The sequence below is a fragment of the Tyto alba genome, unplaced genomic scaffold (genome assembly GCF_018691265.1).
Source record: "Tyto alba isolate M040663 unplaced genomic scaffold, T.alba_DEE_v4.0 Super-Scaffold_14, whole genome shotgun sequence".
Taxonomy (NCBI): Eukaryota; Metazoa; Chordata; class Aves; order Strigiformes; family Tytonidae; genus Tyto; species Tyto alba.
Genome location: NW_024881276.1, coordinates 44,299,662 through 44,324,101, shown reverse-complemented (window position 1 = coordinate 44,324,101; position 24,440 = coordinate 44,299,662). Strand labels below are relative to the sequence as shown.

General features: G+C 38.6%; 1 protein-coding gene across 11 annotated transcripts in view; it reads right to left on the bottom strand.

The window, feature by feature from the left end:
• POU2F1 (POU class 2 homeobox 1) overlaps positions 1 to 24,440 on the bottom strand; it is a 122,893-nt gene that overhangs the window by 63,457 nt on the left and 34,996 nt on the right. The window contains exon 2 of one of the 11 annotated variants that reach the window (XM_042788468.1): positions 3,177 to 3,343. The exons of the other annotated variants lie outside the window; for them this stretch is intronic. Within the exon in view, the coding sequence (XP_042644402.1) occupies positions 3,177 to 3,186 (10 nt within the window). The 5' untranslated portion in view covers positions 3,187 to 3,343. The remainder of the gene's footprint in view (positions 1 to 3,176; positions 3,344 to 24,440) is intronic. 11 annotated transcript variants of the gene reach the window in all.

The window sequence follows — 24,440 nt, the reverse complement described above, 5'->3', positions numbered from 1 at the left end:
TTAGCATAGAAAAAGAAAAAATCATGCTTTGATTCCACCACACTTGAGGTACGGTTCTATACAATTACATATTCATTGCTCTAGTAAACTTGCACATGAAAAGTAATATCCGAAGTGAAACAGGACTGTTTAAAACACACACACAAAGAATTTTAAAATGTAAATATCTTAAGGAAGACACCTGTTTGAATTTTTATTCCCATATAGGTGGGTCTCAACTTCCTTTAAAATTACTAGGTTGTCAAATCTGAAATACATCACACTGAAAAGTATTGAACACCTGGAACAGATGTGTATTGTTTTATTAGTAAACACCTCTTATATTTTATTAGTTTTACAAGATTTGCATGCCTCGCATTGCTTTTCAAAAAAGTACTGCAGGACACACAGTACAGAAAGCCTGAAATGAAGACTGACGTGAAGCTGCATGTACAAAATACAAGGGAGGGCTGAAGAACACGATCAGTAAGTCTTCAAAATTTATCAGAATAAGAAGAAAAAGCAGCAATCTAAGAGCACAGGTCTACAGTGGTACTGAAACAAAACAAACTAAACAAAAACAAACAGCAGCAAAAAAACCCCACCACCACCTTGAAAGCCTGCAAACTTTTATGGGAGACTGCAGCTTGGGGCAGTCGGAGAACCTGGGGCACCGCCAGGCGCCAGCCATCGTGAGGAATGGGGTAACCTCAAACTTCCCCAGCCTGGGCTGATGAATCCCCTGGACCTAAAGTGGTCATCTCTTACTAGTCGTGTGCTGGGGTGACATTTATAGGAACACATCTTCTACACATACAGTGGCTACTGAAATTATGCACACATTTGAATGGAAAAGGTAAACACAGTTCATACCACCAAAACACCATGTAATGAAGATGGCAATAATATTGCTAGTTTCAAATTGCTATTCCAATACACATCAAAGATACCAAGTATTTGAGTAAAATAAATATTCTCTAATATGTAAATCACAACACAATTAATCTGACAACATATGAAAGCTACTTATGCCAAGCTCAAATAGTGAATGGCAGTATCTGTTTTAGCAGTTGTATGACCTATACATTTTGGAAACATCACTGTATGTGCATTCCAAAAGCATTAGATTTGCCTCCCCGTGACCATCCACATAACAAGGACAGGCCCTCAGAGCTTAAAAACATTATTTTAAAACTCACCTGTAAATAAAAGCATAATGCCTTATGCAAACGCACTTTTTCTCTGTTCTCCACTTCTCCAAAGTAATAATCGCTAGTCTAACCTGATGAACAGGGGCCCTACAAATAATAGACTAATTCAGTATATGACTTAATCATGCATTTCAGTTCAATTCAAAGCCCAGAGTCTCCTTGCCACTTGTCATTAAATACACTACAGGTCACTCTCAAAATATATAAATCAAAGTCACAGGTTTAGGTTTATTATGATTTCTGCTGGAGCCAACTGGACGCATCAAGATCAACAGCAGAGATAGTATTTAGCTCTAGTTAGCATCAGACTGCTTGACAAACAAATTAATAGAAAAAAGCACATGCAAAACCTCAACAGTTCATGGTATGAATCAAAGTTGCACTGTTGTTATCACCATCCTTTGCAGAAACTGCTTTTGCTCTCTCTTCCTTAATAACTATCTCAAATCTGAAGGAGGATATTGCTTTAATGCCCTCAGCACACTGATCCAGACACTATTAACACCTGTAGGAACCACAAGACATGTCATGAGAATGCTTCTTTCTGAAGCTTAAATTATTTGATCTCAAAGAGTAAAAGGCCAAATTCCAGACAAGCTGCTTTGTATGTTATAAATTGAACAAAAAATTGCCAGATGTAAGATCTGAAGAAAGAAACGGAGTTATTCACCCTGCAGACACTGATTCCATCCATCAGCACACCTATCCAAATATCTATCATTTTGGATGGTCAGAGCTAACATAAGACTGCATTTGCTATCAGTCAGAAAAAAAAAAAACAACAAAACAAAACAAAAAACAAAACAACCAATCTACAAAGTTCCTGGGCACCTGGGTCTTTAACTTATGATAATTTAGGGACTGTAGAAAGTGAAAACCACAGCGTAACTACACATATAAAGTATTACCTACATAAGCTTTTCCAGGAAATGTTCACAAGCAGAGTTTTGTCCATTTTAGCAGCTGTGCTGTGCTAAAGCAGAAAAGGCATTGATTAGCTTTTCCAGGAAATAACCACCCGAACGGGTTTACCAGCAGCAATGCTGGAGTGCACGCAGTATGACTATCATCTATGGCTGTCCTTGCAGAGAATTTGCTGGGAAGACATGCACATTTTATCTGCAGGACCATGGACACACAGCACTGAAGACAGGAATGTCTTCGTTATTTCTTCAGCAAACCTAAGCAGAGGTAAACTTGTCCGTGCTGCCCTGCTTTCTGTAACTTATTTTGATTGGAAGTCCTAGGCTGACTGATAGAAGACTCTCAAAATAAATTAATGACCTAGTCGCAAACTACAGGGCAAAAGAAGCCAACTGACAAAATTTGGTCAAAAGACCTAAGAAAAAAAAAAAAAAAAAAAAAAAAAACAAAACGTTTAGAAGTGATACCCAGAATAATTTAATTCTTAGTTGCCAATTCCTTGATAAAACACTTTTCATAGATGCATATCTCACCGTTTTCACAGAGACCAAAAATTTAAAACAGGACACTTAAATTAGGACCCTGAATAAAACGTCTGTGAGTACTACAGCCGTGGGCCATGAATGCTGAGTCAGCAAAAAGCCAGCAGAACACCAGTAGCTGCAATCCCACTCATCCCCACTGCTACACCACCTCCTCTCTGGTGCTGCCACACACAGAAGTACACAAGAGAACTGATCTGAATTAAAAATACTCCAAGTGCAAGGAGAAAATACTAACCCAACCTGTTTCTCAATCCCAGGGGAGAAACATTTACCCTGTTGAAGCATAAAGGCAGCAAGGAGGCAAGAACAAACAGCTGGGCAAGACTGTTTCAGCAGCAGAACTGCCTTAAAACTGTTATTGTCTACAGCTTAAATACACTCATATGTTACACATTCATCTTATGAACATGTGACTTGTGTGACAAATAGAAGAAATTCAAATCTCACAACTATTTGTCTCCTCTTTGGGACACTGACAGCAATAATGTTGACAACTCCTATCAATTAGTATACTTACCTATGCACATACCTCTCCAATTCCACTCTTGAGAATACTGTTTTTGATTTCTGGTCTCCTCACACACACCATTACCATGCTCAAAAATGGAAATGTGATTCCTCCACTGTAAGACTTAACTATGTAACGACTTATTTTCACCAGATGTGTTGAAGAAGGCATTTGAACTACAAGGTTTAGAAAGTAAAGAAAACAGGGAGTATTGATGAGAAACTAACAGAAGCATCAGCAGAATAACAGCTACAATTACACCAGTAAATAGTTCAGCATAACCCAGTTTAGAGTGCTAAACCCCAAATTCAAGGAATTGTTTATAGAAGAATTTAAAAATAACTACTAATAACCCCCTATAATATCATAGTAGACCAAACTATAGCAAATAAACAAAAAGTACACCTTATAAATGTCTGATGCATCTATATAAAAAGCCCTTATGTTAGTCTATGGCATCACAACAGGCTGAAAACTTGAATCTTTCAAGGAAGACCAAGGCTCTGGTGACATTATAATAAATCAGAACTGAAAAAGTTTACAGGTAGACAACTACCCATCAACTCTCAGAATTTTTTTTTTTTTACATTTTTATATATAAATATATATATATGAACTTCATCTGTTTTATAAATAAACTTATATACTTTATATATATTTCTACATATTTCATGTGTTTAATGGAAAAACATATGTACTATATTGTATATATAGTATGTTTTTAATATGTATACATATTTTTAAAATAATTAAGCACTAAGGTGGCGACCTCTGATTTCTCAAAGCTTCTAAGCCTACTGTTCTGATATTAATTTACATGTTCCTGTAAGGCGATCCTGCAGAAAGGTACCAACACAGTTTGTCAACCCAGTGGAAGAAGTAACATAAAGAACAAGTCGGCATACAGTGCTGTTTTAATCATTTTTGTCCAGTCTTAGTCACAAGGCAAGCTGATATAGTGAGAATGAACAAACAAGAAAGAAGTAAAAATCTTAAGTGCCAGGACACCATCATCCCCCAAAACCCAGCCACAAATAGCCTGAGAGCTTCCAGCAGGCTTGAATGAAAATCGTTCCACAGCCTTCTTAGGGAGTCAGTCACTGCTTCAAGAAGAATAATGCAATATTCAGAAAAAAATCAAGCTAAACTCTCCAGCAACATTCAATATTGCACTGAGTTGAACGTGCCATTTTAAAAGAATGACCTGCATTCCATACTGCCTTCACAATCCCTCATCATCACAGAGAGATTACTCATTAAAAATGCAGAGAAAGTTAACAAATTTTCTGGGATTTAACTAAATTAGAGGCAATTTAAAAAAAAAAAAATCCTCTGCGACACTGCATTTCCAACAAGTCACACCACACTGCCAAAATGCATGAAAAAGGCTACAAAATTTAGAACCCTGCATGAGTCTGCAAGAACCATGAATACAAGCAGTTTTTCCATCCAATATAACAGTCTCAAAATGACAAGCCCTTTTTTGCCTGCCTACCGGCTAGTCTACACTCCTCTTTTCTTCTTTTGAATTTTCCCCAACTTAAATTGAATGCAAATAAGCCAGGTGTGGTCCCCAGAGCAGTAATCTGCAGATAGTCCCCACCGAGTTCCCATAGCAACTTGCACAGCTGGCCATGAGAAAGAGGTTGTATCTGCTTCATATTGGCTACAGAGTTTGAACACTCAGCCAGTGAAACACCAATTACGGCATCTTGTAAAGGAAACATCTACTAAAAAGCACATCCATTTTTCCTTGATTGGTACAGGAAAATAAAATTCTGGATATGCTCCTAGTTCAGCAACTGCTCAGCATGTAAAGTGAGTATCTGTTATTACAGGGGTGATGCCTGTGAAGGAAATGGCAAGGTACTTAAGTTTAAAAAACACGGCCTGTCATTCTGTAAATTGCAATCAAGAATACACAGCTGAAAGACAGAAGTCAGAAACCCAAACACAAATCCTTCTGGTCAAGTTATAAAACTTCCACAAAACAACACCTCTCTGATAAGTGCTTTGTAGTATTTCCAGTTTTAATTGTACTCTTTCTGTATCAGCTTTCTAAGTCTCATTCTAAAAATAGTTACTCTGTGACTGACAAACAACTGTTCATCATGTACAAATCCTGCCTACAAACACGTATCCCACCTTCTATCCATCCCACTCCGCACTGCATCCTGCACACATAGCTAACTGCTTTTGCCTACATCTAAGCCTACAACTTTTCTCCTTCACTCTTCACCCCAGCCTTCTCACTGTGTCCCCTTTCCTATCTGCTGGCTAAAGAACAGGGAGAAGGTGCTGGGGCTAATTTGGAACTTTGGGTGTACTGACTGGCCATAGGTAGGTACTTGTTGGTCAACTAACCAGATAAGCAATAGATAATGACAGCACTCTCTGCTTTTCCTTTAGCATGGCCACAAACAGGACATCTCTCCTCAGACTGTGGTTTCAAGTAAGAACAGCTCTACAAGCTTAGGGAAAAGGGCCCGTGTACCCCAGCTAATACCTTAGGGCTAGCTGGGAAGCAGGAACCAAAAGCTGATGCTTAGGCAAGAGTGCAGGAACACAGAAGGTATATAAGACACTGCCCTCCCAAATTACAATTCAAAGAGTGTTGGGGGCAGAGGATGTTGATAAACATTAAGTAACCATCAACCAATTTTTTCTCTCCCATGAATCCACATCAAAATCATACTGAACCCCCGGTAAACTTCTGGGAGCCAACTTGCAGCAAGGAGTGCCACAGCTTGAGTATATATTGAAGAACATTCTTTTTTATTTTGTTTGGAATCTATTTTCTTCTGTAGTACTATTTCTTGCACAAAAAAGAGACCATGAACTGCAAGCCTCTATTCACCCTTCCATGACACTTCACTGACTTTTGCCATATCCTTCCTTAGCTCTATCTTTTCTAGGATGATAATTTCTAGACTACACAATTATTCATAAAAAGTGTGAATGGCTTCTGTACAAAGATTCCTAATGCTGCTTTTCTACATCTTTTTCATGTAGGGGGAAAATAACTGCACAGTACAGTACCCAGGAGAAATAATCAGTAATGGATTGTGGCACAATGCTATTTTTTCTTATATTGCTTTGCACTCTCTTCTTTTCCTAGTAAATCCTACCATTTGATTTGCTTTTTGACTACTTGTTGAACATGAAAATACAGTAGATATTTCCACGAAAACTCATAACATGAAAGATCTCATATCTGGAGTGTTAAGGGTACCTATACTACTGCACATAAAGTCGGAATCTTATCTCTAACTTATTCACCAGTTTCAGGAAAACTAGAGGAGCTTAGTATTACTGAAATATCATAATCATTCAATTTAGTTAAAATTGGCCAACTATTTATGAGGGAGAATGGAAAAGTCAGAAACAACACAAACTTCTCTTTCTTCATGAAATTTGGCTAGCAAATATAACAACATACTTACCTGTTTCCAAAAGAGCAGGCAGTTGTTAAGAAATGAGACTCCGTATCAGTCAGTTCTGTTTGTGCTGACATTACAACATGCCTGTCCTTGTACCTGGTTTAACCATCTCTCTGCAAGAGATCCCTGTTTTTCAAGGAGGGCAAGGCAAGCTTAACCAGGAACATTCAGCTTCTAACTACACAAGAGGCCACCATTATGCTAGCTGTCTCATATGAGAACATACATTTATGTATATAAGCAAACAGGAGCAGTTTAGTGTGCATATTGGAAGTTGGCTATAAATTTTATTCATCAACCAACATATGTAAGACATTGTACACCTGTGAGATTTACCCATTATCCCACCTGTGGGAACTAGTCTTAATCCATCACTAACTTGAAAGCTGCTCATTTGCTTAAGTAGTTTAGTTCTAGTTTTCTTCTCTACCCTTTCTGCATTCCCTTCCAAATTTCTTTTCAGACTAATCAGCAGCACTTCAAAGAAACAGCTGAGCTGGTGGCATTAAAATGACCAGGGAAACACACAAAGCTTTAACAGGAAACACACAAAGCTTTAACAGGGTACAACCACTGAGCAAGTGAACATGCCATTTAGTGTTAAAAATGATGACTGTAAGCCCACTCAATTGGGAGGGAGGGGGGGGAAATCACAATTCATTAGGAAAAAAAAAATTAAGTGTTCCCCTATACGCCTGGCATAATTTGTACTTTAAGAACTACACCATATTAACCTTAACAGTCCATCATATGTTGATAAAAGCCAAATAATTGAATACCAAAGGCTCTTGGTCTGTATTGCATATTGCAAGCAATAGGTTTACACAATTTACAGAAAGAAATTAAATGGACATACAGGTGGCAGAGTCTGGAATCTGAGAAATCAAAAAATTAAGAGACTTTACATTGGAAGCGAATGTGACATTTTGAAAGAATTTCAAGTGTAGTACCAGCTAATACTGGTACAACAAATAAATGTTTAATATCAGGTGTTGAGAAGACACTCCAAATGCAAGCATGCGTGCGTGCGCACACACACACTCTCACTCATATGTATCTTTTATATCAACAAAGAGGCAGATTTTGTACATCGCAAAAATACAGAAGATTTAAGCACATATTGATTCTGTCCTCTACAGCTCTTATCTCTGCTGTGGTTTCTATTCATGACAGTTGATGCATGCTGCTGAGGACAAACTTGCAACAAAATTGTTCATGTGTAACCAGAATGTTATTTGGCCAGAGCAAGACTAACCCTGCATGTGGTACTTGCTTATAAACAATTTAAATGGGGGACGGAGGGAAAGGGAGAAGGTAATGGGGAGGAGTGAAGGTTTGTCTTCTGAAGAGACTTGGAGACAAGCATAGTATTTTTGTAATAAAAAGCCATTAAGCTCTCCTGTGTAACTTGGGCTTCAACTTCCAGGTGACATATTAAATTAAAAACACTGTATTCTCATTAACACACTCCAAGAGATGGAGCTGTACCATTTTCTTAGCTTTAGCTGTTAACTTCAAGTCCCTTTTTGATAAGTACAAGGCATCCTTTAAGACTGAAATCACCTAGGATGAGTTTCCAGCAACTGGATCTTGTTATGCACCTCTGGCTGATTAAAGAGGCTTCCTTAAACAGAAGTCCCCTTATGCTGTGAGCAAGTCACTGTTCACTTGGTCCGACTTGGTTTAACCAAAGATTGACAGGCTTTTCACACTCTGAATCCAACATGACTCTTCTCAGAAATACCTTGGCGTTATTTGCAACTCTTCTGATATTACAAATTTCTTAGTAGTACCATGAGGTTAGTCTCAAATGTATTTCTAATTATTGTAATTGTTATCATAGGTACAGTCTCACTCCAAAAACCATTTCCAGATTGTAATCCATCTCTTCCAAAAGCGGAATCTACATCTTTTTTGTTAGATGTTTAGCAGGCACTGTATTTGGCTAAATTAAAATACATGGTTTGTTTCCCAGAAAAACTGGTGAATCTTAGATCCCTTTGTAGTAACTGATCTGACAGGAGTAACTGCACCGGTCTTTGCATCCTCTGAAAACTTTATCAGTGAAGTTTCCATATTTCTTCCTGATTGCTGGCAGATATAGAAGAGTAGCTGCTGAAGAAAAAGACACAGCCAGTAGATTTTGACTTCCCATTAAGAACTATACTGAGATTTTTCAGTTATCCTGTCCTTAATCCTTTTAGTGTGTGTTACTATTGATTTTGTATCACTTTAATTTGGTAATCAATGAAGTAAGCCATTCTAAATCAGATACATTATAAAAGAGTGTGTTTTATCAATACAATTACAAAACAAAGCTTTAATCTTAACAAGAACTGAAAAAGCTTAGAGCAAATTCACCTGAAAAGACTTTCTCTCCTACCCCAGAAAATCTCATAAATTGACATTAGATTATTTTTATTGACCAAAAATTGTCTATCAGCAAATAAAATTATCTAGTCACTCAAGTAAGTGCAACTGGCCTCTAGCTTTTGAAGTAAACCTGCTTCATTTTTTTCACATTATTGACGTGATCATTTTTCTACCTCTGCAGCTTCCTTGGCCACTTAAGATTTACTGACATCAACAAACACATAACATCAACAAATTACAGAGATTCCTTTCCAGTCACTGTAAATTACTAAATGCAAACAGCCTCATCCTGCAGATTTTAGAAATCCAACTCATACAATCTCAAGCATTCCTCCCCCTTCCCGTTTACTTTGAGAACAGTATTTTCCCTCTGTTTTTAAGAAACGCCTAAGGCCACTCAAAAGCAGGTAAGTATCCAACCAAGTTCAAAGACTGCATTCTCAGTTCTGACCCTGATGTTACAGAGTTAAGAACACGTATGACCCTCTCCTGATGAGCAAACAAGGTAGTTTTCAGTTACGCCAGCTCAACTCTGTAAGCTTGGGGGGGGAAAACGGAAAGATCCTTTAAAACAGGTTAAGAAGCATGCAAAGGTGTCAGAATGTAGGCTCTCGCCCTTCAATGTTTCAAAAAGTGCCTGTGGACTACAGCTCCATGGGCTGGTCTGCCAACAGCCGGCTCCCACCAAAGCGCAGAGGCGGGGTAAGCGGGGGGAAAGCTCATTGTTTCCTCTTTTTTGGGTGTTGGTACGTTTTTTTGGCACTGCTTTATCAGGCCACAGAGGTGTTTAACTAGCACAAGAAATGTCTAAGAGAGCAGAGACTGGCTGCAGAGCAGTGGGAGAGATGCTGCTGCTGTCGACAGCAAGTTGCTATGGTGGTTCACTTTGCCTCATGAAATCGTAACTGCAGAAATATCTTTCATCACACAATCATAAACATATAACAAGTGATACATGTAAATTTTGCAATGGAGGCATTTATTGGCATTGCTTGAGCTTATCAGCTTGCTACATTCCATCAGGGAAAATAGATTAGGGTATTGTTCCAACCAATTCCTTGTATACTTGTATTCCAATAGTTTGAGAAAGGTAGACGCTGTATTTCCACATGACTACACCAGACAATGCTTCCCAAACCATGATACTGCCTGCTCTCCTTATTTGCTAACCAAAACATAGCCATCTTGGAGAGAAAACAGCCTGCTATTTCAGAAGGAGAGTACAGTGAGCAAACTGATGAAGCTGTAGCTTCCAAGCCAGCAGAAATACTGAAGACCAGACCCCCATCTGGACTCTTCTTGCCTCATCAGGAGGGGGGAAGCCAAGTAAAATATTTAACACATTTATTTTTCAAGAAACGTGTTGTTTTTTTGGGTTTGGTTTTTTTTTTTTGGTTTTTTTTTTTTTTTTTTAATCTGTAGCATCCTTTTAAATATCAGAGTATGGGCAGTTACTTGTCTGTCAAGCAGATTTTGTTGATGGAAAGTAGATACCAAGTAGCTGAGGTACAATTTAAATGAGTCATCATCACTGAGTTTATTCTTTTATTTACCTCATTTTTACATTATTTTTAAGATATCAGCCCTCAGTATCTGTGCATTTCACTGATATCTGTTTTCTCAGAGATTATTTGGCTGCAGTAGCCAACAGGTAGACTCCAAGATCGGGAAGCCCCTTCAAACAGCATTCCTCACACTTCCTCTTTCAACTTTTACTTCACTGTGCAAGTTGGGGGTCTTACAGCATTACTTCATCTTACAGCTAATTTATCCTACCTGTGCAATGAATCATCAGTTTGACTCCTAAATTAACAGCCAAATAAATAATTTATTTTCTAGGTTTTTCTCCTGCCTAATTACAGAAATACAGGTATTATATTAAGGGCCTTTTTTATTGCTGCTGATCTCACCTTATTTGGTTTTAATACCAATTTTTACTAATATATTTTTATTATATTTTCAATATTTTAGCTGTTAAAATTATCTAATTGATAATGTTAATACCACTGACCTCTCCCAGCACAGTTTTGATGTTCCAAATGCTCCTCCTCACTTAAAATTTTCACCATATACCCTTACTGCAAAAAATAGTCCTTGCTATTTCTTTGACAGGTTTCTGGTTACACTTTGATTATTGTAGACCCTATCTTTCTCCAGATGCTCTCTTTTCTAGAAAGAAACCTTGTGCATAACTAAAGTTAAACTTTGCTTCCCTAAACAGTCTTTCTAGCTACACATTTCTATTCAAATCAACAGCTAGCATCTGTTTAAGTGGTCATAAGAATTGTTGCAAAGAGATGCATCTCCTAACCTAAAACTTGCCTGACTACGATTAATTCTAGGTACATGAAACCTCACAGTGGACACCCATGAAATAGCCTACTTACCAGAGAAGTTTCTTCCTAATCCCCTTTGGTTAGCACTTTATTTGTTCCCTGTTGTATAAGGGGTTTTCAATTCTTTACAAAGGCTTTACAAAGCTTTCATTTAACCTAACATAATGTACTGTAAATGAATAATCCCTTTTCTTTCCTGATCCTGTTAATCTTTTGGCCTCAGTTACATCTCACAGCAGTGAGATGCAAATGTTAATTATGCAAGAAGTGTAAGATCTGTATTTTGATTTCCATCTGTCCAATACAAGTCCAGCACAAGATGCAGATAACCGAGTGCTTTCCTATCACCATGGGAACACAATTGCCAGGAACATACCAAGAACAACATCTCATATTGACTCCCAGAAGCTCCAGTCAAGTGCCTTCTACCCATTGGAGCCTCCTTTATCTCCTCTGTTAATTCATATTTTCCACAAAGTCCTGATTATTCTCACTGTAACTCAGTCTTCCTTGAGACTGAAGAAACACTAACTCATGTAACATCTCCCCCTTGCTAGTATTGTGTATGTCAACTACCTCATCTACATAATTTACATGGACGTAGAAGTAGCTGAAACATTTTATTAATCCAATAGTGAAAACAACCAAAATTGACAAAGTTGCAGGCCAACCCGCTTTTTCCCAGGCCATACTTCCCATACCAGCACCCAAGTGACCCCACAGTTGGCGAGATTAGCAAATGCAGAGAATTGGGCAGCAGAAAATTAACCCTTCTGAAAAACAGTTTTGACAGCTCAGCTCCCCAACCTGGATGACTAGAGTCAAACAAGTGCAATGGAGCAAATGCCACAGAGGGTGGGACTAAACAGAATCAATCTAGTCTGGTTTAAATTGTTTAAACCACAGCCTCACAATACATTTAGATTTTATAACCAATCTCATCTAATGACTGTCCACCACTGAAATAGAAAGGCTTTGTTTTCTTTCCCTTCCCCAGTCACAAGATGGCTTTACCTCTTTCCTCACCTAACCTGCTGCTCACATAACCAGAGGGAGAGACACTTTGACTTGGCAATCCAGAAGAAAATTAACTTGATAAAAAGCTAACAGAAAATTATTTTTCTTTCAAGTTAAAGCAGCTATGTGTGAAAGTCAAAAACTGAAAACACACATGGACAGAGGCTGAATCATGAAGGAGTGGGAGAGAAAGGGGAAATGGTCTGTCCTTCCAGTGGCATGAAACTTGAAAAGGTTTGTGTTACAACTTCAGCGTGAGGGTTAAAAAGACAGGGTACAGCAGTGTGATGACTTACTACTGTTAAAAGAGGCCGCGCTCCCCACTTGGATTTCCCACTGTTACTGGCTGTGTTGTGCTGGCTTTGTCACCCTTTCCAGAAGGATATATAACTTGCCAGAATGATAGCAGACTTTCCAAGGGAAGTAAAGGCAATATGATGACAATGAGGGTAATGAGTAAGGGTAGTCCAATTTCAGCTTCAGAGATCAGTTATGTCAGCTTAGCTATGCTTGGAACTGTAACTTAATTATATACACTTCTCTTTCAGAAACAGCAGTGTGTGGTTACACTTTTAAAGTATCTAAAAAATAAAATTGTAATCAGCTATACATTGGTAGGAGTCACTCAAATCACCACCACTGCTACTGGTAGCCAATTGCTACCTTCTCCACTACATTAGTGATTGCAAACTATAACATTAGCTTTCCTCTTAGATAAAGCATTGGACTGTGACCACCCAGAAGCCTTACACTGCAAGACACACTTGAACTCTTATGTTTTCAGCTTCCTTCAAACACAAGACAATGAGCAAACTCCGGTGCATCAAACAATGTCAAGGGAAGGCCACAGAAGACATTGCCACAGCAGCAAGACATGTTTTGTCAATACTGATTCAAGACAGCTGAAGTAATGCTCATCTCTTAGAATTACTAGTTAGCTTTTATTGATCAACAGTTGATAGATAAGCATGTTAAAAATTAGTTGATATACTGCTCTGACTGCAAAATAGCACAAGGCTGAGTTCTATCAACTCTCTTAACAGCAACAGAGAATGACAAGACATCCATAAACTTTTCATTTTTTTTTAGGGTGGTTTTACTATCTACCACAGTAGTGAAGAACAAGATAGAGCCCACCATACTATAAGCAATTGATTTGAGGTTGAACTAGAATCTGATATATGTAATACTCTTAATAGAGAAGTTAATGGAAAAAAAGCTGGCACAGTTCTGCTCAACTTCAGAGTTTTCCTTAAACTCTCAATCTATTTACATACTAGCTACTTTCTCAAAACAAGAGCTTCCAGAAAATATGGTGGATATATACTATTTTCACATTTTGTTAAAAAGTTGTCCAAAATCTTCTTCCCCTTGAAACAGTGCAAGATATAAGTGTTATTAAAACATAAGCACTATCTGTATCTTGCCGTTGTTTTGGGGTTTTTGTTTTGTTTTGTTTTTTTTTTAATTGGATTATGATTAAAGCAAGAGCTTGCCCCTTTTGATATATCAGAGACTCCATCTACAAAAAAGATGTTCTGCATGTCCTAATTTCCAGAAAACTTAAAACCTGCATCACCTCAGAACAAGAATCCATGTGGCAGAGAAGTCATCTTTTTGGCAAGCATTTCTTTTGGCAACCATGCCTTCTGAATTAAATTTTGTGCCCCGTACTAGTTTCCACCTCTGTTCTACTCCCTCAGTTCTACCAGTATGATCATTTGTAGTCTCCCAGGAACAGGATTAAAGAATTAATATAGGTTAAAAGTAACTACACAGTTCACCATACAAAAGACTTGTCTACCTTAAGGGCGTATTATACATACACACAATAGATTAAAGATGAGTTTCTCTGATTTATTGAACTTCTGCAATAAGTGTGTTTATAAAGGTCTCCTCTGCATTAATTTTCCAATAATTTGTGAGTCTCATATTCATATGGAATCCCTTCCTTTCATGAGATTGGTAGCAGAATTTCTTCTATGTGACCATCTACGGGGGAATGTGTAAGAACTCGGTCTCCTTCAGACTTCAATGCATCTGCCAAATGTGACCAACTGGACAGTGGATGGAAAAAAAATGGTAAGAGATGGGCTTAACAGTCGGCATAATCAAATAATGAAAATGTTCTTTGGAAATCAGGCTTAAATATTCCCCTGCCCACCTATGAGGTTTAATAAAGTATAAAATCTAAATTAGAGATTGTAAACAGGTTAACAAACCACAAAAATATATTCCCAAAGAATAAAACCAGGACCTTTTGTCAGTACCTCATTTCCCTGCCACCTAGAAACAATGTAAAGGCATATTTACTCTCCTCTTAAATATTTCTTTCTGTTCTCTCCCATTCTGTAATACACTGTGTGTTTATTTTATAGCCTCTCACCCTCAACTTGAGGGACAGGCTGTTCTCTTAAATCTCCCATATTAGCTTCACAAATGCATGGTGCATCAAGGTCAAGATATAAGGAAAAAAACTCTTAGGGCTCAAAGCAGGTACAAAGAAAGGAAATGCTTGAAATAAGGGCTGAAACAGTACATGTTCTAGGAGAGCATATCTCAAAGAACCAGATTCACACAAAGGGGAAAAGAAAACGTTGTGCTCCAATTTAATCAAAATCTACTAGACACATCAGCTGACTCCACAGTCCTGGTGACCTGAAGAGTAATTTTATTAGTTATACGAAAATATACTTTAAAGTTCCAACTTCCATTCTTCCCTACTTCCCCACTCTGCTTATGAAGAGGAGGAAATTTATACAAGCAGCATTTCTATAGGCTACTCCTCAATAAATTCTCTCAAATGGAATAAGAGTTCCTTTCCTTTATTTGAAGCAGCACACCTTTTTAAATAGTACATGCTGAAATGCAAAAAAAAATAATTTTAATTTTAAAGCAGCACTGGCATTTGGAACTTCTATGCACATCAGACAAGCTCAAAACTGATCTGAATAAATAATATTGGAAACACATATATTCAGCACACCTATTTCCACAAAATCTAGATTTCAGTACAATTTACAGAAAATTAGCAGGAGTGGAGTAGGTAAAGCTGTCCCAGTAATGTTTTAAGGATCTGCCACAAATCAGTTCAGCTGTGTTCAATTTTCATCTGAAAAAAACACAGTTGTTACTTGGGAAGGCAGGCTACAATACATTATACTGTATATTTTACGCTCTGGTAAATGCAGCATAAAAATATTTTCTGTTATTTTAATAGCATTTTGCCAATTAGTATACAGCATACCTTTAACTTGTGTCTTTAGTCATGGTTTCCCTATGAACAAAAAAAAGAGCATAAAAATGCCATTTTTTGTTTAATACCTAAATAGGTTCTGACTACCTGCAAGTCCTATTAACTTTACACTGCCACTGACTAGTAGACTGTTGAGCAGAAGAGGTATCTCAGTAGCTTACTGTAGGCAAATCAATACAAACACTGTATAATACACAATGGGTTTGTATTTGGAAATTTTTTTGCCATTACATGAGTTGATTTTTATATTATGAACTTCAGTTTTAGAGGTATGAATGGCATAAATCACTATCTCAGCCCAGAAAATCTTAATTACTTAAAAGTGAAACAACAAAAGAAGTGAACATTTAAAGCTCTTCCCTTATTAACAGTAGAATATTTCAACAGAAAACAGTAAGATAACTCAGCTAGCACAGAATACCACATGTACACGTTTTTTTCTGTGAAACACAAGATAACTGAGCTCTGTGGTCTTCACTAGATTAATTATTTCTCTACCCTTGCCCTGTGCAAACTCCAACTTGCTTTATACCAAAGACCTTTATGGTTCAAGTCCCAAGAGATGCTGAGAAGGTGTTCTCAGTGGAGCAAACTTTTCCAGAGAAATCACATTGTGATTTGAGAGAATTCATTTCTTTTGGCCTTTGGGGGAACACTGCAAGTCCCATGTATTTGTTCAAGTCTTTACCTAGTGAGAGCAGAATCCCTTCTAGGCTCTGTCAGGTTCCTGCTGATCTTGCAACATCTGGCTGTGTACAGCCACATTGTTCACATATTTTTTAATTTTGTACATCAAGAAATTTTAACCTTTTAAAGAACACTGTTTTCCAGTCCTTTAAAACAAGAATTTAAGATAAACCTTCAAGTAATACCGAACCAATTATACAGAATTAAAATATAACATGTTCAACAATGAAGAAACAGTTGATTAGTATTAAACAAGAATATACAACTAGAAAGTTAAGGTGAGGTAAATTTTAAAAGACAGGAGTGAAATGCTATGTAGGCATGTAAACCACTTCTAATATTGACAATAAGATCACAAAAGACATTAACAAGTGAGAAAGTCGTCCCAAGTGGCACAAAAGCAATTTTTACACATTTGAAATATGAAATCTTATTATTCAGGAAAAAGCAAAAAAAGAGTAAAGTAAAAACAAACAAAAAAAGGCTGCAGAGGAAGAGAAAGAAATTAATTTAAGGGCAACCCTTCCATTTTGAACAGCCACAAATATTTCAAGCACCTACACCATAATTGCTCACATAATTAATTCAGCGTAGCAGTCAGAAACAGCAATACTGAGACAGCCACAGTTCAGCAGTCTACACTTTGCTGTAAGGAAATTTTTCCTGAAGACAGATGCCACCCGGAGGAACAAAACCAGAAAAACAATTGGCTGCCTGACTAGAGGCAAGGCAAAGAGAGATTAGAACTGCAAGCCTTTCTCTCCTCCCAAGACTCCCAGCCTTCGTTGGCAGAACAAACCCACGCAGCCAACATCAGCAGCAAATTTCCAAAGGAAGACAAAGCAAGCTGCATTTTGGCTACGAGACAAGCGAAAGAAAAAGTGGACTGGCCTCTCAGAAAGGGCTGCAAGAAGAAAGCATACATGTTTCTCCTAACGGCAAGCACAACCATGAATGCTACTTTCCAGTTGCCCAGGATCACGCCAATGTTCAGTGTGTGCTGGTAAACCAGAAGACAGGGGCTTTTGCTCACTAACTGTAATTTTTTTTTAAGTGGATTGTCAGCAGTGATTCTCTGTTTAGGAAACCTGTGTTCTTTCAGCAGAGAAAATTATGCCTTCTGGGGAAAAGAACTGTTTGGGCCATGCCTGTTAACTCCCACGGAGAGCTGAGCATTTAGACTTAACAGCTGATAAGCAGCCTCAAACATAACAGCTTCATTTCCTTTCTGCTTTCTTAAAAAGCATGTTAATGCACATCAGGAAATGCAGATCTATCTGGAACAGTTATCAGTTCTGTTAATTAACCTCTCCCAGTATGGACATGGAAGATACCTCACTGATGTATGTAAAGTTGCATACTGCAAGATTACTGTCTTCCAATGTGGGTACTATGCCCAGAAACAGAATCCAGGACCACAGTGCTTAATCCTAGACAGTGAATCCCATGCAACAGCTCCAAAGTGCAAGTCATATATATGACTCTTGGACTCCATCAAGAATACCAATAGTTACTTCAACACAACAGTACAATATATGCTCATATAAATATGTAAGTAATTGCGAAAAAATTTGGGAGGGAGATGTTCCCTAAATGTAAACCACAGTGAACAGGTAAGTATAGACACCTTACATCTCTCTAGGTAACAATTTAAGACTACATTTTAAGAAGTGCTCCACATCTAAACCCTTCACCTGAGAACAGATCTCCCTGAATTCTAGCGTTACACTCTCATCTAAAAATCAACACAAGAGACTCATTGCCCAAAAATGAATTATAGACAGGGAGATACATACAGAAGGAAGGATCCAACTTAAAGGAGTTTAGAATAGTCCCACCCTATCTGGAAAGCCTATTGTGTCATGGTAAGCAGAAAAAGAAAGAGATATAATTAAAATACAGGCTTCGTGGCTTTCTTTGATACTGTTGCTGCTTTTAGCAAGAAATTCTAATGGAATGGTTAATACTCATAGAGGGTGAAAATCCTGATCTATCAAGAAAGAAAGAAAAAAAAAAATCTATAATGCTCACTGTATTAACTTCAGGCATAGAAGACCTGGTTTCAGACTTCCCCATTCCCAACATATGGGTAAATCAGAAGAAAATCCACAAGAGATAATTAGGAACCAGTTTGACCCTGATGGTACCTTTAACAAGGTAATTCCCAACAAGAGAGAAGTACCGTGTCTAAATATCTGTACAGACTTGCCTTTAGTGCCTAGGTTTATTATCTGTAAAAATCCTTCCTGCCTCACTGACTATTATGAGGAAAGCTCATGAGGCTCCCAGATACCGCAGCTGCAGTGACAGTGATCTAAACCAGAGACATGTGACTTGATTCTAGTCCCAGAATGGAGAAGATCAGCTAGAAATAGTTCTGAATGCAAGGTAAGTCTTTAAAAAGCTCTACATTCAGGTGTGCAGCACAAAAAAACGGGAAGGGTGGTGAAACTAAATAGGTTGTAATGAGCAAGAATAACCTAGACTGCATCAGTGAGAACTGGATAAGGAAAATAAACATCAAAGATGAAGAATTAGAGTTGGTAGAGTCTTTTAGTATAGCAGTGATACATTGTACCAAAGTAAAAACTGTAGACATAAGAATTAAGAAATGATTTTATGCTTGCCTAAGTACACCAAAATATTACACCTTGCCTCAGCAAATCAAAGTATTAGACATTGCTTGTTACCAGTTTTGTACTTCCCTAAGCAAATCAAAATACTACAGACACTGCTTTGCTTCACTAATATTGAGACAGCAGGGTGTAAAGATAGGTTTAACAAAGAAAATAAAGGAACTTGTGGTCAGAAACCGCAGATTATGGAGTAAAATGACCAGTAATGGCATACTGCGTATGCCCAGGATGCCCCTGAACACCACCAAGGACCCCTGAAGACGACCCCAGTGGACTGCAAGTGCATACGTAATTAGTATGCAGATATTATAGTGAGTTCTAGGAAATAGAATGAATATGTATGAGCATTCCAGGAAGTTTAATGCGTATGTGTGCAAGGATAATATAAAACTTGCTTGATTAGATGTTCATCACGCATGCCTGAGACACGAGTCTGAGTTGCGTCCAACACTGCAATAAAGAATGCCTGCCTTCTAAAACCAAATTAAGTCTTAGAGGGTTTTCTTGATCGATTTTATAGTATTTTTGGTGACCCAGGTGGGACACTAGCCTCACCTCCCATGGCTCCATGGGATCTCTGGACCTTCACACCAGCACTGAGTGCTTGTTGGGAAGACCCTCAGATCCCCAGATCACTTCAGGACAAAGGTAATCTCCCTCTGGAATTTAATGTATAAGGCATTCTTTACCTGGGGTTCATGACCCCACTGGTTTTGGTTGTAGTCACTTAAATGAGACGTGCAGAAGTCTTGCATATCAAATGATTGATACAGCAGCCCAGCACGTTTAGTGATGGCTGTGGACTTGGGGTTCAAGTGCCCAGCTGTGTTTGTTGCTTAGGCGAGACGCAAGGGGACATCCTGCGCATTAAGTGACAGCAAAGGTACCTGGGTTTGAGTTCAAGCCTGATACTGGGTTTAGTTTGATCTTTGGCATCTCTAAGTATTTTGGGTTCTGTGGTGTTTATAAGTTTTAAGTGGCTGTTTGTATATTCTAAGTATATTGGGGTTTGGTCGTGTTTATAAATAGTGATATGGGTACTGTACCTTCAAAAAGGGGAATATTGGAGAAGTCCCCCTTAGGATGCATCCTAAAGCACTGGAAATGAATCATGGGACCCTCAGGGGGAGTTGCAACTAGAGATAGTCTTATCACATACTGTAATCAATGGTGGTCATTACATAAATTGGATGAAGGGGGAAAATGGCATGTAAATGGAACTCTAGAATATAATACATTGTTACAATTAATGTTGTTTTTAATAAGAGAAGGAAAATGGGATGAAATGTTATATGCAGATGTGTTTTTCACTTTGAGGAAGCACCCAGAGTGGCAGAGGAAATGTGGTATTAATCTCACTCTTAGTGATCCACTTGTAATAACACTCAAAAAAGATAGAGGTAAAACCTTGAAAAGATGTTGTTCTACTTGTAGTATAAGGCAGAGATGTTTGAAGGCTGTAAAATGTGCAGAGGAGAATATCGAGTTGATGGTAGCCCCTGAACACCATTTGGGGCAGCGAAATGCTGAACTGGGAGGTGGAGCTAATGACAAGGAATATAATCACCACGGAGAGAAACCACTACTAGAGGCGGAAGGTTTCAGTCCTATTGTGGGATGTACTACGAGTAGACAAGGGAAAGTTATACAGGCTCCCCTACACCAGGCTGTGGGAAATGAAGGCCTGGTGACTGCAAGGGTCCCATTCTCAATTACAGATCTTAATAACTGGAAACTGGCAGCCAAGAATTATAGGGAAGACCCGGACAGAGCAGCAGGTGCTTTTGAAAGGATGATTAAAATTCAAGACTCCAATTGGAAGGATATTGAGGCAATAATGCAGGTGGTGTTTGATAGCACGAAAAGGGAGATGATATGTAAAATGGCTAGAATGCAGATAGAAGTGCAGGTTGCATCAGGGACTCTGCCAAATACAGTGGAACTTAACCTTCCTTCTGTGGATCCCAATTGGGATCCGAATGTGGGTGAATCAAGACAGCTCTTAACATCAAAAATGGATTCTGTTCGGTATTTGAAATGCTATGCCTAAGGCAATTAATTAGTATAAACTGTATGAAGTCAAACAAGATCAAAAAGAGTCTCCTACTGATTTCCTGACAAATTGAAAGAGGCTCTCCACAAGTATACAAAACTATTGATCCCAATTCTGAGGAAGGTAAAAACCAATTGGCACCTTTGTTTATCAGGCAATCCTCTGACGACATAAAACAGAAGTTACAAAAATTACCGGGAAATAATGCTGAGGATTTAGGTAAACTATTGGATGTGGCATGGACAGTATATAGGGATAGGAAGTGTCAGAAGTAGAGGGCTAACAACAGACTGATCGCAATGTTGGAGGAAAATAGTTAAATGAACAGAAATAATCAGGGAAGAACTAGGGGAGGAAGACCTCCACATCATAGAAACACTGGAACATAGTTGAGTAACAATCAATGCTCTCCTTGCAAAAAGGAGACAATGGAGGCACAACTGTCCCTTCCAGAAATGAGGCCCCCTAGCCAGACTCTTGTTGGCAGTCAACAATGACTGAAGGGGACCAGAGGGGAATTCCCCAGCACAACCTCTGGTTAAAGTTAGGCTGGGAAATGGGGAAATTGAATTTCTAGTAGATACTGGGGCTACCTATTCAATTTTAAATACATTGGAGTGAGAATTTAGTAAAAATAATGTCCATATTGTTGCTGTGACAGAGGCTGGGGAGACACGACCATTCTTCAAACCCTTAAAATTAAAGTTTGGAAAACAATGGGCGACACATCAATTTCTGTACTTGCCAAATTCACACAAACCTTTGCTTGGTAGAGATTTGCTTGAAAAACTAGAAGCAGAGATTAAATTCAAGGATGTGGAAATAGAAATCTTGATCCCCAAGTCAAAATATCTCAGCTCTGATATCGCAGGAATTAATCCCCAAGAAAATGATACCCCAGGAAGTGGATGACACTGTAATTCCTATAGTGTGGACTGGATGTGTTCCAGGAAGAGCTAGGAATACAGAACCAGTAAAAATCTATCTCAAACCAGGAACTAAACCAGTAAGAATTAAGCAGTATCCTCTAAAATTGGAAGCTGGACAAGGATTAGCCCAAATAATTCAGAAATTTCTAAAAAACAAATTATTGGTAGAATGCGAGTCAGAATATAATATACCTGTCCTTTCAATCAAAAAGGCAAATGGGAAGGATTATCCATTAGTTCAGGATTTAAGGGCTATTAACCAAATAGTGACAGATACTCATTCAGCTGGTAGTAGCTAATCCTTATACTCTACACTAACAACATTAACATTAACAGGAACAGGAATGGTTTACTGTTGTAGATAAGGATGCCTTTTTCTGCATACTCCTTGACTCTAAAAGTCAAGAGATTTTTGCTTTTGAGTGGGAAGATCCAGTTACCAGGAAGAAAACACATTATACATGGACAGTCCTGCCACAAGGATTTAAGAACAGCCCCACCATTTTGGGGAATCGACTAGCAAAAGAATTGGAAATTTGGAAAAAGGAAAAGCCCGCAGGGACTGTTTTGCAATATGTAGATGACATCCTAGTTGCTGCAGAAAACAGGCACAACTGCATTTCCTGAGCCATAAATTTATTTAATTTTTTGAGCCTAAGTGGGTATTGTATATCCTGAGGAAAGGCCCAAATTGCTAAAAGAACTGTAATCTGCCTGGGATATGAGATTTCACAAGGCCAATGGCAACTAGGGGTGGAGCAAAAGAAGCCATCTGTCAACTCACAGAACCACATATTGTCAAGGAACTCCATGCCTTTCTGAGTATGGTAGGATGGCGCCAATTGTGGATTGCTAACTATGGACTAATGGGGAAAGCCTTATATGAACTAGTAAAATTTTCGGAAAGAGGCTGGGTAGATTGGACAGGCTGCGTTCAGAGGATTGAAACCAGCACTAATGAGAACGCCAGCTCTATGACTGCCCGACCTTAATAAACCATTTGAACTTTTTACTCACAAAAGACTGAACGCTGCTTTGGGAGTGTTGGCCCAAGCACTGGGGAATCAGAGGCCAGCAGTGGTGTACTTTTCCAAACAAATGGACGTCATCGGGGGATGGCTCGGGTGTCTCAGAACAGAGGCAGCTACCGTATTGTTAATCCAGGAAGCTTGGAAATCCACACTGGGGCAGAAATGAACTGTGTATGTGCCCCGTGTAGTAGTCACAGTACTAGAACAGGAGGGCAGGCACTGGCTATCCCCAAGCTGCATGCTTAAATATCAAGTCATATTACTAGAACAAGATGACATGCTTCTCAAAACCGCATCTGTCATTAATCTGGCTATAGTTTTAATTGTTGCTAACCCTGAAAGCTGTCCAAAACATGACTGTTTGCAGACAGTTAAAGACACCTATTCCAGTCATCCTGACCTTAAGGATACCTCGCTGGAAGACCTGGACTGGGATCTGTATAAATATGGTAGCAGTTTTGTCCAGAATGGGAAAAGGGTGTTGGGGTATGCTGTAACAACCATCAACAAAGTGAGAGCATCACAGGCATTGCCTTCGAAGATATCAGCCCAGAAGGCAGAATTAATAGCTCTTACAAGATCTTTGGACTTGAGTGAAAGAAAAAGAGTTAACATATGGACAGACTCTGAATATGCCTTTGGAGTAGTACATGTGCACGAAGCCATTTGGAAAGGAAGAGGGTTGCTACTGGCTCAAGGGTCTGAAATTAAACATGCTGCTCAAATCCAGGAGTTGCTGGAAAGAGTCTTAGAGGGTTTTCTTGACTGATTTTACGGTATCAGCAGGGGGTTTTGTTCTGGGAGCGGGGGGAGCACAGAAGCAGAGCAGGTGGAGCCAGGGTTTGGTTTGTGGATTAGGTTGGAGTGGGGTTTTTTGGAAGATAGTCAAGTGACTAGAGACAAAAGAACCCAAACTGACAAGAATAAATCAAGATTAATTTTATCAATTATGCCCAAAAGCTCCAGAACTGTTGCCAGTGTCTTTATATCAAACAATAAAAAGGGGGTGGAGTGGAATTAAAAGAAGGAAGAGATGCTATAATGGAACACCTTGACTATGGTCACATGAATGGGGGGGGAAGACAAAAAGAAAAACAAACAACAAAAAAACCACCAAAAAACAAACCACCCCTGCCCACAAAACCAAACAAAACACCAAAAAACCCACAACAGAGCTGGGGGAAGAAGCCTGTTGAACCTGTCTTAATACTCCTGATGACTCTAGAAACAGAAACACACAGAAAACACAATGATTCTTTTGTTCTAATCCAGGAGATGGTATGGAAAAAACAGCCAAGTCTCCAGCACCACAAGTTATAGTGTGTCAATAACCTGTGTTGAACAGCTGTGTGCTTGCAGCTACACAAAACAATCCAGATTAGCTTTGTCCTTAATAAAAGATTACAGTCAAAAAGATGCTGACTATTCTTATACATGGCCAGTTACTGTATGCCCGTCAGAGTCAGGGGTTATCATAAAGTAATTTGTTTGTATATCAAGTCCTGTCTTCTCTCT